Source organism: Chamaea fasciata, unplaced genomic scaffold, assembly GCF_029207755.1.
Source record: "Chamaea fasciata isolate MVZ Bird 193981 ecotype frontalis unplaced genomic scaffold, bChaFas1.0.hap1 SCAF_24, whole genome shotgun sequence".
Taxonomy (NCBI): Eukaryota; Metazoa; Chordata; class Aves; order Passeriformes; family Sylviidae; genus Chamaea; species Chamaea fasciata.
The window spans coordinates 4,491,955-4,506,150 of NW_027094109.1; the positions used below are offsets into that span (position 1 = coordinate 4,491,955).

General features: G+C 50.1%; 1 protein-coding gene across 1 annotated transcript in view; it reads right to left on the minus strand.

Moving 5' to 3' along the window:
* Window positions 1-14,196, minus strand: part of GRIK4 (glutamate ionotropic receptor kainate type subunit 4) — a 184,135-nt gene that overhangs the window by 34,963 nt on the left and 134,976 nt on the right. Inside the window, exons 8-10 of the mRNA XM_066203317.1 lie at window positions 7,539-7,700; window positions 2,270-2,422; window positions 1,235-1,339 (exon numbers count right to left, since the gene is read on the minus strand). Of these exons, the coding sequence (XP_066059414.1) occupies window positions 1,235-1,339; window positions 2,270-2,422; window positions 7,539-7,700 (420 nt within the window). The remainder of the gene's footprint in view (window positions 1-1,234; window positions 1,340-2,269; window positions 2,423-7,538; window positions 7,701-14,196) is intronic.

Consider the following 14,196-nt stretch of genomic DNA (forward strand, 5'->3'; position numbering starts at 1 on the left):
ATGAGGAAATACCACTCAAATTAATGATTTTAATGAAATCTGCTCGGTGTTCTGTGGGCAGAGGAAAGCTGTGAGGAACCTACGGGCGCTGAGACAAAAAGTAAATGAGTGTGAGCTGAGGAAACCTGTTAGAGAGGAGCCACAAACCAAGAATGAAATGAGCTTGGACTTCCCCTCACAGGGGAGAGATGAAGGGGAACTCCTCACGTGGGGCTGCCCCATTTGCTTTCCCTCCCAGAAACAGTTTGAAAAGGTTCACAGTACCCAATTTTTTACCCCATTTCATAGAAAATCCTCTGATTTACCCCGCATCCAAATCATTTTAAGCAAATGCAGCCTCAAGCTTAAGAACTGAAGGGTTGTGAGCGTGAGCTTGCACCTGGCACAGACTCCCTGCCCTGAATTAGCCCCTGTGACAGGCCAGAGATTGGCTCTGCCGTCACCCCCTGCAGGGCCTGATAGATTAAGACACATCCAAATTATCCTGAGGCGCGTTCCTGATGAAGTCAAACACACTGAGTTTGCCAGCCAGGGCTCAGCCAGAGCTGAGGTGACACCCCGAGCACCTCAGGGGGTCCACGGCCCCTTTTTGTTGGAACCCTGGAGGCTGAGAATTTCAGCCTTTCTGTTCGAAAGGGCACTGACCCTCAAGCAAACACCGCATTTGACCTGAGGCTGTGGAAAAGGCTTCCAAAAGTGAGTGACAGCACTGGGGTTGTGGGTATGTAATTTGAATTGTGTGACCTCACAGGGTGGAAAACTTAGGATTAAAGGTTTTAGTGTAGAGTAATGTATATGGGGCAATATGGAGGATTTAGGGGGTTGTCTATAAGTCCTTCACCTTCTTCTTCATGGTTTTAGGTGGTTTTTCCTAATTGGGTGAAAAAGGTCTGCATTGCAGACCTTAGATGATCAATTATTGGGTCAAAAGCATAAATAACAGAGGTGCCATCTCATTATTGGGTGGTCAGCACTTAAATAACCTTGGAAAGAGTTAGAGACACCTCCATTTTCTACCTTGCTAGCTAGAGCTCACGACTCGTGAGGCTGTGCCATAGATAAGAATTAATAAACACTGAATGCGAACATGAGAAAACTGCGACTCCCGTGTAACAATCCCGGCTCTAACACGAAGAAAAGAAGATAAGAAACCCACACCTTTTGGTCCCCAGAGCACCCCCGTGGGCCAAGGACACCCAGGACACGCTCCCAGCCCTCCCCTGGCTGCTCTCACCTGCCGGAAGCCGCCCCGTGTGTGCTGCAGGATTTTCAGGGCGTAGTTGGAGCGTTGGCCTTTGCTGTTGAATTCGATGTGGCCGGTGAGACCTTCCAATTCTACCTGTCCAAGAGAGACTCAGTTACAGCGCCCAGCGAGGCTGCCCCACCCCAGAACACCCCACCCCCCCAGAGAGTTGAGGGATGGCCCCACAAACCCCACACTCCCAGCAGGAACAGCAATGAGACCCTTTTATCTCAATCTGAATATTTCTGGAGTCTGGATAGTGGAGAAAGGACACACAGAGGAGCAGGGAATCAGCAGCACGAGGTGCAGGACTCTCCAGATTTCCTTGCTTTGGAAAAACCAGCTCCACACCCCCTCACTGCCTCCCTCCATCCCAGGGCTAAGACCACTGTGTCTCCAAGCAGCAGAGCTATGGGGAGCTGGAGGATTTTGTTGTCCCTGGCTAAAGGTGAGGTTTAAGTCAATGGGGCAAAGTGGTGAAATGCTCAGGTTCAGCTGAGCTCTCCTATGGGGAAAAAAAACCCCTTATAAATAAAAAGCCCTTATAAAATATTCTTGTCTCACTTACACCCAAACAGCCTCAGAAACCTGCTCCTGCTGCATGGTCACCTCAGCTCTGAGGAGCCACAAACTCCAACTAATTCACAAGGATGGAATTTCAGAGGGTTCTCGTGCCAGATTTAGGCCTGTTTGGTCCCAGAAATGACAATTTTGGGTTCAAAGGAGCCCAAACCCATGGGGGAACTCGCTTCTTGCCCGAGTCTGAGCAATTGTACTGTGTGATCTCATAACAGCTCAAGTCAGAGCTCAAATCGCTTAGAAACATTCATACTTAAAAAAAAAAAAAGAAAAAAAAATTGAATTCCAGCTTTTCTACAGCAAAGCCTGAAAAAGGGAGAGTTTCATGTCGTTCCAAGGCCGGTGACAGCCCCAACCCTCAGATCTCTCTTTTCACTGCCTTCAAAGAGCCCGGGCACAGCCAGCCCTGCTGCCGGCAGCGAGGAGCAGCCCTCAGCCCCCTCTCACCATTCTCAGGTAGTTCATGAGGCTGGTGCCGTGCTGCCAGATCTGCGCGGAGCCGCAGGACAGCGGCTTGACGCCGATCTCCTGGCTGCGGTTCAGCTCCTGCACCGCCGTCACCACGGCGTACACGGCGTCGAACAGCAGCGCCGAGGACAGCTGGGGGGGACAGGCAGGGAGAAGTCAGGGGTTTAGGCTGAAACGCGAGATGTAACCAGCAGTTTGTACTCTGTTACCAGCTGTTAAAACCAGGTGGGGCAGTATCATTACGATTCAGGACACGCAGAAGTCCAGTTTCTTCAGAGGGTTTATAGCAAAGTTTATTGAAAGGCAGATTCTTTTTACTGTGTTTGGGTACAATGAATCAATGATTAGGATTGGTCCTTTAGGGCACCACCTTTTTGTAAACATCTCTACCAGTAAACAAGGTGGAAAAACACCAGGTGTCAGGAGGAGGAGATCTACAAGGTTGTTTTGGGTCCCTCCTTATGATTTCTCAGGCCAGACTGGGAGAGTTCTGTCCTTGGTTTTCCCACAGGCTTCAAGATTCTGCCTGGAGCCTGAGAATCCGTGTTCTGACCACTGTCAGTTCCCACAGGGCAGTGTTCTTTATCCCTTCCAGGACCCATCCTCCCCCCAGGGGATATCTGCTGTTCATGGGCCATCCAGGCTCACTGCAGGGCTGATACAATCCCATCATCCCATGGGCAGAGGCTCCACCCAGGGGCAGGAGCCCAGCATTCCCGCCTGGATCAAACCTGGCATTCAGAACACCAGCACAGCCTGTGTGCACTGGATTCCCAGAGGGAGACCGGACCCATCTCAGCACCACTGGACCTTCAGAGGAAACTCCACCCTCCTACAGGATCATTGCTCCACCAGAACCACATCTGTCACTGCAGGAGGACTGGACAGGGCTGACACCAACACCCTGACCAACAGGGGGTCAGCTCGTCTTCTGGCTCTGTCAGGGTTTTCTTTTTGTTTGGTTGGTTTATTGTACAACTGCGTTTCAATTTTAATTTTCCTAGTAAAGAACTGTTCTTCCTATTCCCATATCTCTGCCTAGAGCCCCCTGAATTTCAAAATTATGATAATTCAGAGGGAGGGGGTTTACATTCTCCATTTAAAATGAGGCTCCTGCCTTCCTTAGCAGACACCTGTCTTTTCAAATCAGGGCAATCAGCTTGGAACACAACAATCCACCATCCTGCTGCACCTCGGAGCTGGAGAGAGTTCTGTGCACAGCCTGGGGTCGGCTGGGATGCCCTCTGTGCGGGCTTGTTTCATCCATCACTGTCATCTCTCTATCTCTGCTCGTCCCTGTCCCTTCCCAATCCTTTCTATCTCAGTTTCTGCAGTTATCCTTTCCTCATCAGGGGAGGTTTTTCAGCTTTTTGGTGGCTCTGATCAATCTGCTGGCCAGGGGGAATGCTCCTGAGAGAAGCAGGAATTTCCAGGGGGAATTGCTCCTGAGATCTGCTGCCTGGTCCGACAGAAGGAAACTCGACTGTGCCCTTCAGCCGTCACGGGCAGCCTTCTCCGACCACTTCTCTGACAAGCAGACCCACAAGGAACGAGGTTTTGCTAGATCTGCTTGTCCAGCAGCCAAATCCTGCCTTTCACACCCCACGGAGATCATCCATCCCTCGCTACAACCTCCAGTTCCTGCTGGAACAGCACTGCCGAGGCAATGTCCAGAGTGCCAGAGCTCAGCCCCTCTGCTGCTCCCCTTGGCTTTGGCTGCCTTTGCCCAGGTTTTTTGCCCACCAAGCCTCACAAACCCCGTTTCTCACCTGTGCACAGCAGTTTCCATGGCTTTGGGCTCGTTACCAGTCAGCTATTTTCTCCCTCGTGCTCACTGTTGCGACTGAGATTTCACTTTTAATTACTGTCACCTCCTGACTCTGCTGGAATTAAGCTGTTGCAGCTCATTACTATCAAAGATGCATTTTCCTCATGGATACTTCCAAGAGCATCCTCTTCCCATCCCAGCTCCTGGCAGAGGGTTCAGTCTCCAGCCTGGGGCTGCTTTCCCCACCTCACCCTGGCTGTGGTTTCTGCATCCTCTCCTCCCCCCAGAGCCTGACCAGGTTTATTCACTGCTGCCAGTGGCCCTGCAGGGACAATCTCACCCAGCTCAATGACCCCAACAAACCCAGGGCTTCCACTCTGTTGCTAATTTGGAGTTAACCCTGCTTGATCTTACTCAGACCAGGGGCGAGACCTCACTGGCCACGTTGGTGTGGGATCAGACACTGGAAAAGCAGCACAAAACCCTCCAAATCTACAGATCATCCTAAATGAAGAGGCAGGATTCCAGCCTGATGCCATCAAAACCCCAAACACCAGCTCTGACAACACCGGGGACCTTTCACTCCTCCAACCTGCTGAGTCTGACCTAAACATTCCCCTCCTGGAAAACCAGAGATTCTAAAAGAAGCTGATAAATCCTTCTCCCACCTTTCTTTTATCCCTTCAATATAAATTCTTTCCCTAACAGGGCTTCTCCAGCCTGTCCTGTCCTGTTCCATGAAGCTCTTTCCATGCACTTAATTTTAATTATGAACCTCATCCCGTTGAGGTTACAGGATGTCACACCCAATTAGCAATTCCTTTCCTCAGTCAGGAACCATATTAACATCAGATGGACAAATGAAACTGTTATCAGACCAAACACAACCCCCGCGAACCCAAAGTTTCCCCCATTTCCTACCAAATCAGAATATTGGCCCAGCATTTTTAATTTTCTCCTGCTGGGTTTCCATTTCCATTTTCCCTGAGCAGTTAATCCCTTATTAGCTGGTGAGCAAGAGACTTGTAGATCTCAGTGAAGCATTTGACATTATTGATTGGAATGTTTTACTCCTGAACTCTGGAAAATTCATTGTGATTTCTGCCAGCAGCCTTTATGAATTCAAGTAATTTAAGTGTTGGGGAGGGTGTGGAGGTACACAGGATCGAGTCCTCATGGCATGGAATAGGAATCCCTTCCCTGCAGCCTGACTTTGCACGGAACAGATGTAAACCACAAAGTTTTGAGGTCATAACCTTCGGCAAATGAGTGAAAAGAGACCTTTGGAATGTCCTCCAGGCGGATCCAGCCAGAGGGATCAGTGGCTGTCCTCCTGGACATTCCTCAGCTTTCCCCATGTCACTATAAAAACCTCTCACTCCTTCTATATCCTCATTTCAAACCACAGCTTTGTCCCTCTGCCACAAACAAGCCAATTTGTCTGCTAACAAATTGATTCTCTCCCTCTGCCTGATTTGTGCAGAACCCTGGTGGTTTTGTGCCCCTCTGCAATATCAGAGCTCCACGGAAAATCCATGGGGCTCGGGGGACTTCCCTCAATCCCCAAAGCCAAATTCCTGACGATTCTTGACACTGAAACATGAACAGGTTTGGCTGCTCTGGGTTTTGCCATGTGGGGTTTTATTTTGTTCTTCCCTCCCTAGAACATTATCAGCTGTATCTTTGCCCCCAAACCCAACACGGGGAATTAAAACCATTAAAACCCTGCGAGATAGACTTTGCAATCTGGATTTTATTCAATGACATAAACACTTAATTACAAACATCTGTTTTAGCCTAAATTCTAATTACCAAATCTAGCCATCTGTAATTTGAATGATTTTCTCTGATTTCCTTTCTTTGCAATGTGATTAATGAGAATGGCATTAGAGCAGGCAGCTCCCTCCTCCTTTGTCAGATGCTTCCTCAGCTCCAGCAAGGATGCCCTGGGATTTTTTTGCAGCTCACAGGAAACCTCCCTCCTGTCACTTCCAGCTGTTGAGCTTCCTTTGCTCTCTTTAGGATGAGTTATCCCGCTCCTTCCCAGGGCTACAAGGGGAAGCTCTGACACAGAGAGATGCTCCCTGCCAGATTTCAGAGGCAGAAAGGTCCTGGATTCACCTCGCAGACAAAAGAAACTCCGCTTGGGAATATTTCACCTCTGCTCTGTAACTTCCCTACCCTCAAATCCTTTTCCCATCACCTGGGATGTGGCATCTTGAAGAATTCCAGCCCCCCCAGGCATCATCATCTCACATCCTCCCACCTACAGGTTTTGCTGGATGCTCAAGACAAGGCAGGGTAAGAACCTAGAATGAGAATTTTCATTTCCCCGTCGCACCTGCTGCTGGCTCCTGCTGTCTCCTGTTTGCACTAGGAGGAGGAAATTTGTTTTTAATGCCTCTCCACAGCCCCTGCAATCCAAAAAGGGATCTTCCTGGTAGCAATCCCGTGGAGACTGAGCAGGGCAAGCTGATTACAGCTGCCTCTGGGTGGGAGGGAGAGGAGGATGGTCCCAGGCACATGAGCTCATGTCAAGCCAAAGGATGCGGACACAAAGGGCAAAAATCTCCTTATTTTGCCTCTTAAGGATCCCTTTGTGGTGACAATAAGGAGGTTTTCAGCAGCTCAGCTCGTCAAGGGGGCTCCGAGTTCATAAAAATCCGTGCAAAGGGTTCAGCTGATGGTATTTTCCTCTCCCTCCCCTCCCGCAGCTGCAGCTGTGAAGTGGCAAATCTGCTTTGCAAGCTCCCCCAGTTGTGGAGAATCCCTGGGGAATGCTCCAGTGCTGATGTGCACGCTCCTCAGGGAGATGCTGGAGCACAGAGCACAGCTCAGCATCTGCCTGACCCCTGTGCCATCTGCAGCCACAATCCCCCCTGCACCAGCCATTTTCCTGGAGTTTAAACACACAGGGATAAACTTCATGAGGGAAAAAAAGAACCAGAGCTGCATCATCCCCTGCACCCACAGAGAAATACAATCCAAATCAAGATTAGGCTTGGATTTAGAGCTGTGCTCCCAGTCCAGCACAGAGAAGCTCTGCCAAGCTCGGCACCCCAAGGTCCTTTGGGCAGCTCTGACTTTCAGGGTCACTTTGGTATTTTCCACATCAGGAGACTCCTCTGTAAATCACAGATCGACAGCTCGAGTCCTCTTCTACCTACTTAATAAAAATGTTCTGCTCTGGCTCTTCCTTCCCATTCCTGGACCAGCATCCCCCCACAAAATCCAATCTGAGCTACAACAGCAGCCTGGGGATATTCCTGAGCCCTTCAGCACAAGATTAAATAGGATTAAATAATTCAATTATTGAATAATTTAAATAACTTTTAAAAAAATTATTTGAGCCCGGAGTTTATTACCCCTGCATTGCTCAGGACCATCCTGAAGCTCTTCCCACAAGGTTTTTTTTTTCCATGGTTTATCACATCTCCCAGCTCAGGGAGGTGCTGGGAGGTGGGAATGGACTTTACTTACTGCTGGGCCAGTAAAAGGAGCGTGGTCACAATTCTCCTGCCAGGACTGGTTGAGGCTCTGGACAAACTCTTGGAAGAAGGCGTGAGACTGGTTGAAGATGGAGAATCCCAGGATGTTGACTCGGTCATCCAGCAGGCTGTCCAGGCGCTGCAGGGAAAACTCCTACAGCAGCACAAAGCAGGAAATGGGATTAGAGGGGAAAACAGGCACTGAAAGCTTCACACCCACTCAGTGCCCTGGGAGGGAATGGGAGCTGGGAGATCCTGGATGTGACACCCATCCAGCTGTTGGAAGAGAGAGCCTGGGTTTTAACCAGGATTTGACTCAGGGTGCTGCTCACCTCATCAGGCTTTTAATGAAGATATCACCCGAGTCCAGCACTTCACTGGCCAAATTCCACGAAAGAAACACCCAAAACCCTTCAAGGAGGGTGTCACCCACCTGCTGAGTGAGGCTGCTCGATCGCCACATCCAATTTGGTGACACCAAGTTTCAACTGTCAAATTAAATCAGTTCTTTCCCACAGTAGGAGGAACCAAATTCTACCTAACCCTAAAAATCCCCAATCCTGCACTGCTCCTTTCTGCTGCCAGGAGGAGATGCCACCCTAATACCCTGGGGAGGCTTGAAGGGTGACTTGACTGTGGGTTTTGGAGTTGGGAGCCTCCCCTTGCATTTCTGCAAGTGGTAAGAAGTAGAAAAACAACTTCATAAAAATAATTAAAGCAAAAACGGAGGGCTCGGTTTTGCTCCTCACCTCCGTGGAAGCAGCTACACAACAAAGCCTGGGGAAGAGTCCAGCCCTCCTTGTCCTATTAGCAAGGAATAATGGCACTTCCCTCACTAATTTCTCTTCTGCTAATTGCTGAAGTGGAGTGAGAAGGTGGGAGTGACAGTTTCAGCAACTGCTGGATGCCCAGCACGGCTACAGCTGTCCCTGAGCTCCCTGGGGGATGAGATTCCAGCAAGTCCAGCCACTTTTTAATCTTTGCTGGGCACGCAGGAGCAATTCCTGTAAATCTCCCAAACATGGGCACTTACAAGACTCTTCCAGCCCGGCCAAAACCCACGGGAACGCGATCAAACCCAGGATGAAGCACATTTTTTGGACACGCCGCCAGGTTAACGTTGGTTAAAATGTGAAATTGCCTGTGAACTTATTGATTCATTTGAATGATATCGTCCCCCTGCCTTGCTGACAGGTGATCCATTCACCCACGGCATCCTGTCAGCGGGGCAGGTGGCTAATGAGGAGCTGCGCCCGAGGAGATGCTGGCTGCAGGCAGAGCAGCAGGAAGGATGTTCAAACCCCTGTAAAATCCTCTCTCCCCGCAGCCAGAGCCTCGAGGCGAATCGTGCAGGGCACCAGGCAAACAGCTGCCCCACTGCCCTCTTGGCTTCGGGATGTCCAGGAGGAAAACGGGATGTTTTGTTCCGGAACAGCCGCAAAATCCAAGGTTTCATCTCGTGCCAGCCCGCCCCAGCCTCGGGGCAGCTGAAATCAGTGCCTTCGTTTGTTTATTGTGCCTCTTCTCCCCTGAAAACACTTCCAAGCTTTTGAAGTTGAGGGGTTTGTTACGCTCTGATCTTTAAACAAGCAATTACTGGGCGAGGAAATGAAATGGTCTCACTTCACGTGGGGAAACTGAGGCAGGGGTGAGATCCACCCCAGCCACAGGGCTGAGCACACAGCTCCTGCTGCCCTGAGCGGCTGTGCCATGGTCAGAGCCAGCCCCCTGAAAGGGTCTTTTCCCACTTCCCCTGGGTAAATTCGGGGAGCTGCCAGGACTCTGCCTGTAAAACAACCACAGCCAGACCCTGACAGGCTCCCGAGCCAATAATTTGCTCTGGTTCAAACGCCACCAGCAGCTTTGCCCAGCTCCCATCACCCCTGGCTGCTTTGTGCAAGCTTTGGTCTTTTCCTACAACCGACCCTCTCCGTATCCATTTTTCCAGGCAAGCCTCCAGCTGCAGAAACCCCCATTTCTGTGGCTGTCACGTCCATAAAGCATCACCTCAGTGACACACGGGGGTGGCACGGCCTGGACCCGACCCCTTCCACCCACTGCTCCCCGTCCCTTCCCTCTGCCCCAGCTCCAATCTTTGGCCATTAAATGTCTTTCCATGAGATGAGCACGCGAGCAGCCAGCAGAGCCGGGTCAGGAGGAAATGAGCCGTGAGCTGCCTCTGCAATGAGATGGAGATAAACCACCCTAGGGGGATACACTTCATTTGCAGTGGGATAAGAGAGATTTGGTAAGGTCAGGCTTTGCTGCAGAGGGCAAAGGGGTGAGAGCATCCCGATACTCCCCGAGCTGCCAGCTCAGCTTCTGTCCCTTTTATTTCCTCGGGTTTTTATTTTTTTCCTCTTTACACACTCACTCGCCACGCTTGACATTTCCAAACCCACGTTTTGCAAACAAAACCTCATTTGCTATTCGAGACCTGCGCCTCTCAGCTGATTTCCCACCCGTCCTGCCCTCCTCCCACGCTGCAGAGGCAACCACAGGCAGGACAGGAGGTGGAAAACCCCTGATCTCAGAGGTGTTTTCAGGTGGAGAGCCAAGGATTTCTCTCTGAGATGTAGTGAAGTTGATTCCTACACAAAACACTTTCCCAGCTGCCTTTTTCTCCTCCTGGAGTTGCTCTCCCTCACCCTCAGTGCTGGCTGGAGCTTTTGCAGGATACAAAATTCCCAATTAAATAAGAGCAAAGAGGAAAATAACTCTGACATCCTCTTTTAAGAGGGGACTCCAAGCCTCTCCCACCTGTGCAAACACAGCTTTGTAACCACAGGCTTTCAGAAAATGCCATCAAAAAGATGGGTGCAAACAGCAGCTCCCTCATTTCCTCCCATTCCACTGTTTGTTTTTTTATTTATCCTTCTCCCTACATTGGAGGAATTGCAATAATTGCCCAAAACTTGGCCCTCAGTCTCAGTCCAACCAGGAGAAGACCACCAGGAATCACGCCAAGGTGAATTTCAGGGACACCAATCCTGCCTGCCTGAATTCCTCCCCCTCTTTCCACTCTTGTTTTTTAAAACACCCACGACATGTCAATATTCTGTTCAAGAGAGCTCAGTAAAAAACAAAAACAAAAAAAAAAAAAAAAAAAAAACAAACAAACAAAAAAATTTAGACCCGGAGGATCTGCAGCCAAAATTCATGAACTTTTTTACAGAAAGAAAAAATCCCCAGGCCTTGCTGCGATCGCAGCAGATTCAGCAGCAGGCACCAGCAGGCAATTACGGTGTAGATTTTCTGACTGCTACTACAGGGCTGCAACCACGGGATGCGTGCTGTTAAATAACAACACTTAGCAATTCCGTGGCATGCTATATTTTCCGAGTGCTAGGCACACATTAGCTAATTGAATTCCACGGGGTTCCCTGGGAGACGGGAGCTGGAGGAGTTATTAGAGGATGAAGTCACTCCCCGGATTCCTGCGCCGCTCAGCCGGCGCTCTCGCTTTACAGCAGCACACAAACCCCCTGGAATGACCCCAGCACTGAGGTCACGGGGAGGATCTGGATAATAAAAGGCACAGAGCTGAGCTCTGCCATCCCAAAGGTGTGAGATTGGATTTTCCGGCGTGGCTGGGTGTGAGTTATGAGCAGATCTGCAGGATGCTCTCCCTGTTCCGTTAGGGACATAAAGCCATCAGGAACAAGTGTGAACACTGCAGGTCTTGGATGGAGCAGCAGTGATCCTGACCAGGATTCTGCACCCACAAGCTCTCTCCCACCTCAGCTGGCTCCTGCAGCACCCGTGAGTTTGGGAGGGAATTCACAGGATCACAGAATCACCAGGTGGGAAGAGACCTCCAAGATCATCGAGTCCAACCCAGCCCTGACACCTCAACTAAACCCTGGCACCGAGCGCCACATCCAGTCTTTCTTTAAACTTTTTTTATGATTTTCCCTCCCTGGATGCCCCAGCAGTGGCACCCTGCTCCTCACACTGGCACTGGGTCAGTGTGGGACATCCCAGCTGCCTTGCCCTGAGGGAAATCCTGCCTTGGAGTTACTATGCCCCGAACACAGAGGATGAAACTGAGGTGCAGAGTGAAAAACAGCAAGAGATTTATACCTGGCAGCACGGCTCTTAGAAACACAGGATCATGGAATGCTCTGGGTTGGAAGGGACATTAGGCGGCATCTCATTCCACCCTGACACCTTCCACCAACCCAGGCTGCTCCCAGCCCCATCCAACTTGGACACTTCCAGGGATCCAGGGGCAGCCACAGCTTCTCTGGCACCCTGTGCCAGGGCTTGTCCACCCTCCCAGGCAACAATTCCCAATATCCCATCTAAATCTACCTTCCTTCACCTTAAAACCATTTCCCTTTTCCCTATCACCCATGGTGTTGCAAAAATCCCTCTCCAGCCCTCTCGTGGGTCACATTCAGGCACTGGAAGGTGCTCTGAGTCTCTCCAAAGACTCTCTTCTCCAGGCTGAGCATCCCAAAAGAGATGTGGGTTAAAAACCTGCCTTACAACACAAAACATCACAGCCAGCATTCATCTATCACCATCTCACTAATCAGGCTTCATCCCAAACCTGCAGCTAAGGAACAAACTCCTAGGCTAAAGGAAACTCCAGAAATTACGGCCAGTTCCTCCCTCACCACTGGCTCCACTGCTTCCCAAGAAGATTAGCTGGAGACTTCAGCATGGGAAGAGCAAGCCCAGCAGGAAATTCTGCACGTCACAGCAGCCTGCCTGGCAAAAAAAACCGTATTTTAAATCATGGAGCCGCCTCCCCTCCCCTGCCACACTGGGATGTCACTCCAGAGAGTGGCTCCTGGTCATTTTCCCCCTGCAGCAGCCCCTGTGCTGCTCAGCACTGCAGCAGCTCCTGAGCTCCTTCCAGCAGCATCGATTTCACCAGTGATGTGCAGGACCTCGATCCTTATCTCAGCTTTAATAACCCAGAGCACCCTGGCAGCGGGGAGGGAGTGAGCAGTGCCTGCACGCTGGGGAGAGCCTAAAGAGGGGCTCCTTTCCCTGCCAGGGACACCCAGACCTCCCCACAGCCTGTGTGACCTCCTCCCAAGCCTCCGGAAGGAGCAGGGTTTGCTCGATTCAGGCTGCACCAACAGCAAGGTGCCCACTCCATCCCTCCCTCTCCCCCTTGCACACGCACAGTTTTATCTTCCTCTCCTAATCACTGCAAGGACTTCATTGGATTCGTGGCTCTGCTGATTAACAGCCTCCAAAACAGCCTCCAGCACTGTGCTCAGCAGGAGAGAACTCCCTGCTGTAAACTCAGCAGAGACTGCACTAACCTCGCTCCCCTCTGACAGCACCAAAAGCTGATTTACACCAGCCCAGGACACTCTGTGCTCTTCCTTCTCTTTTTTTTTTTTTTTTATGTGGGATGGGGAAGGAGAACGCTGGGCCAAAGCTTCCATTTCTCTAATAAACCCTCCCTCCGGCAAAACCTCCTCGTCCAGAGCGTTTGGTGCTGAGAAAAGCTCTCCAAACCCAGAGTGCAACGTCCATCCTGAGATTTCTTGGCAGTGCAAGAGCCAAACCTGCGGTGCCAGCTCAGCAGAGCTCTGCTGACATCACCAGTGTGTGTGTCATTGTTCACCATTTTAGGGTTAATGAAGTACCCCAGAGCAAACAGAACCTCTCCCCAGGTCCTGGAAGGCAGAACTAAAACACTGAACCCAAAAGGAGTTTGACCCTTCAATGGTCACCTCTTCACCCCCCGTCCCCAGTGACCAATTTTTCCTCCAAAATCACCAAATCTCCTCAGTTAAAGGTGGAGAAAATTCTTTCCTTGTCCTCTTTGGATCCTGTTTCCCTCAGAGCCGAGCTGCCAAGCCAGTAAATCATCCCAAAGCTCTGCTCAGAACACATTTATTTGTTTACTCAAGTGGACAATATTATGTTAAGTGCTTTCTATGGTTTTCCTGAAAGGCTCCATTTATTTATAAACTATCGACGGAGTCAATAAGTTTCTAATGGGCCACATGTAAAAATCAATTTCTCTAGGAGGGGAAAAAAAAATAAAGTGGAAAAAAGTCATCAGAGCAACAATTTGGGTGGGTGAGTGGATGGGGTGGATCTACTCAAGGCAATGCTACTTGGCCATTCAGATAAGGAAAGGGAAGGTGTGACCTCAGTGAGCTCAGAGACAATTTAGGGGAACCATATTTATATCTGTAATTGGATTTCTCTTCCCAAAAAATAAAGCATCAGTGTGCTTTGAACCTCCTCATGCAAGGCCAGCTGTTAAAATGTGGAGGCTGTCCTTCAAACAAGAGCGCTTTTAGGAAAATACCCAGCCCAGGCTTCAACTTCTCTGCCGGGAGCCCCAGATTTGGAGAGAAACAAATCCACAGAGAGGTCAAGTGCTAAATGTTGGGACCTGAAAAAAGACAAAAAAGGGGTGGGAAGCAGGGCAGAGGGAAAGAGAGCTTTTCCCTCACCTCAGAGGGGCTGGGGTGTATCTGAGGGAATGATTTACCCAAAAATTTGGAATCTGGTCAGAAAGTAAAGAAGACTCAGGCAGCAAAAGGCAGGGAGGCACAGTCACTGCTTTGTCTAAACCCTCCTTCCCTCATGCTAACTAGAACGAGGAGAAATTGCTTTGGCAGCCTTGCAAAAACCTGATTTGTTTGCCCTGCTACCACATGCCACTGAAA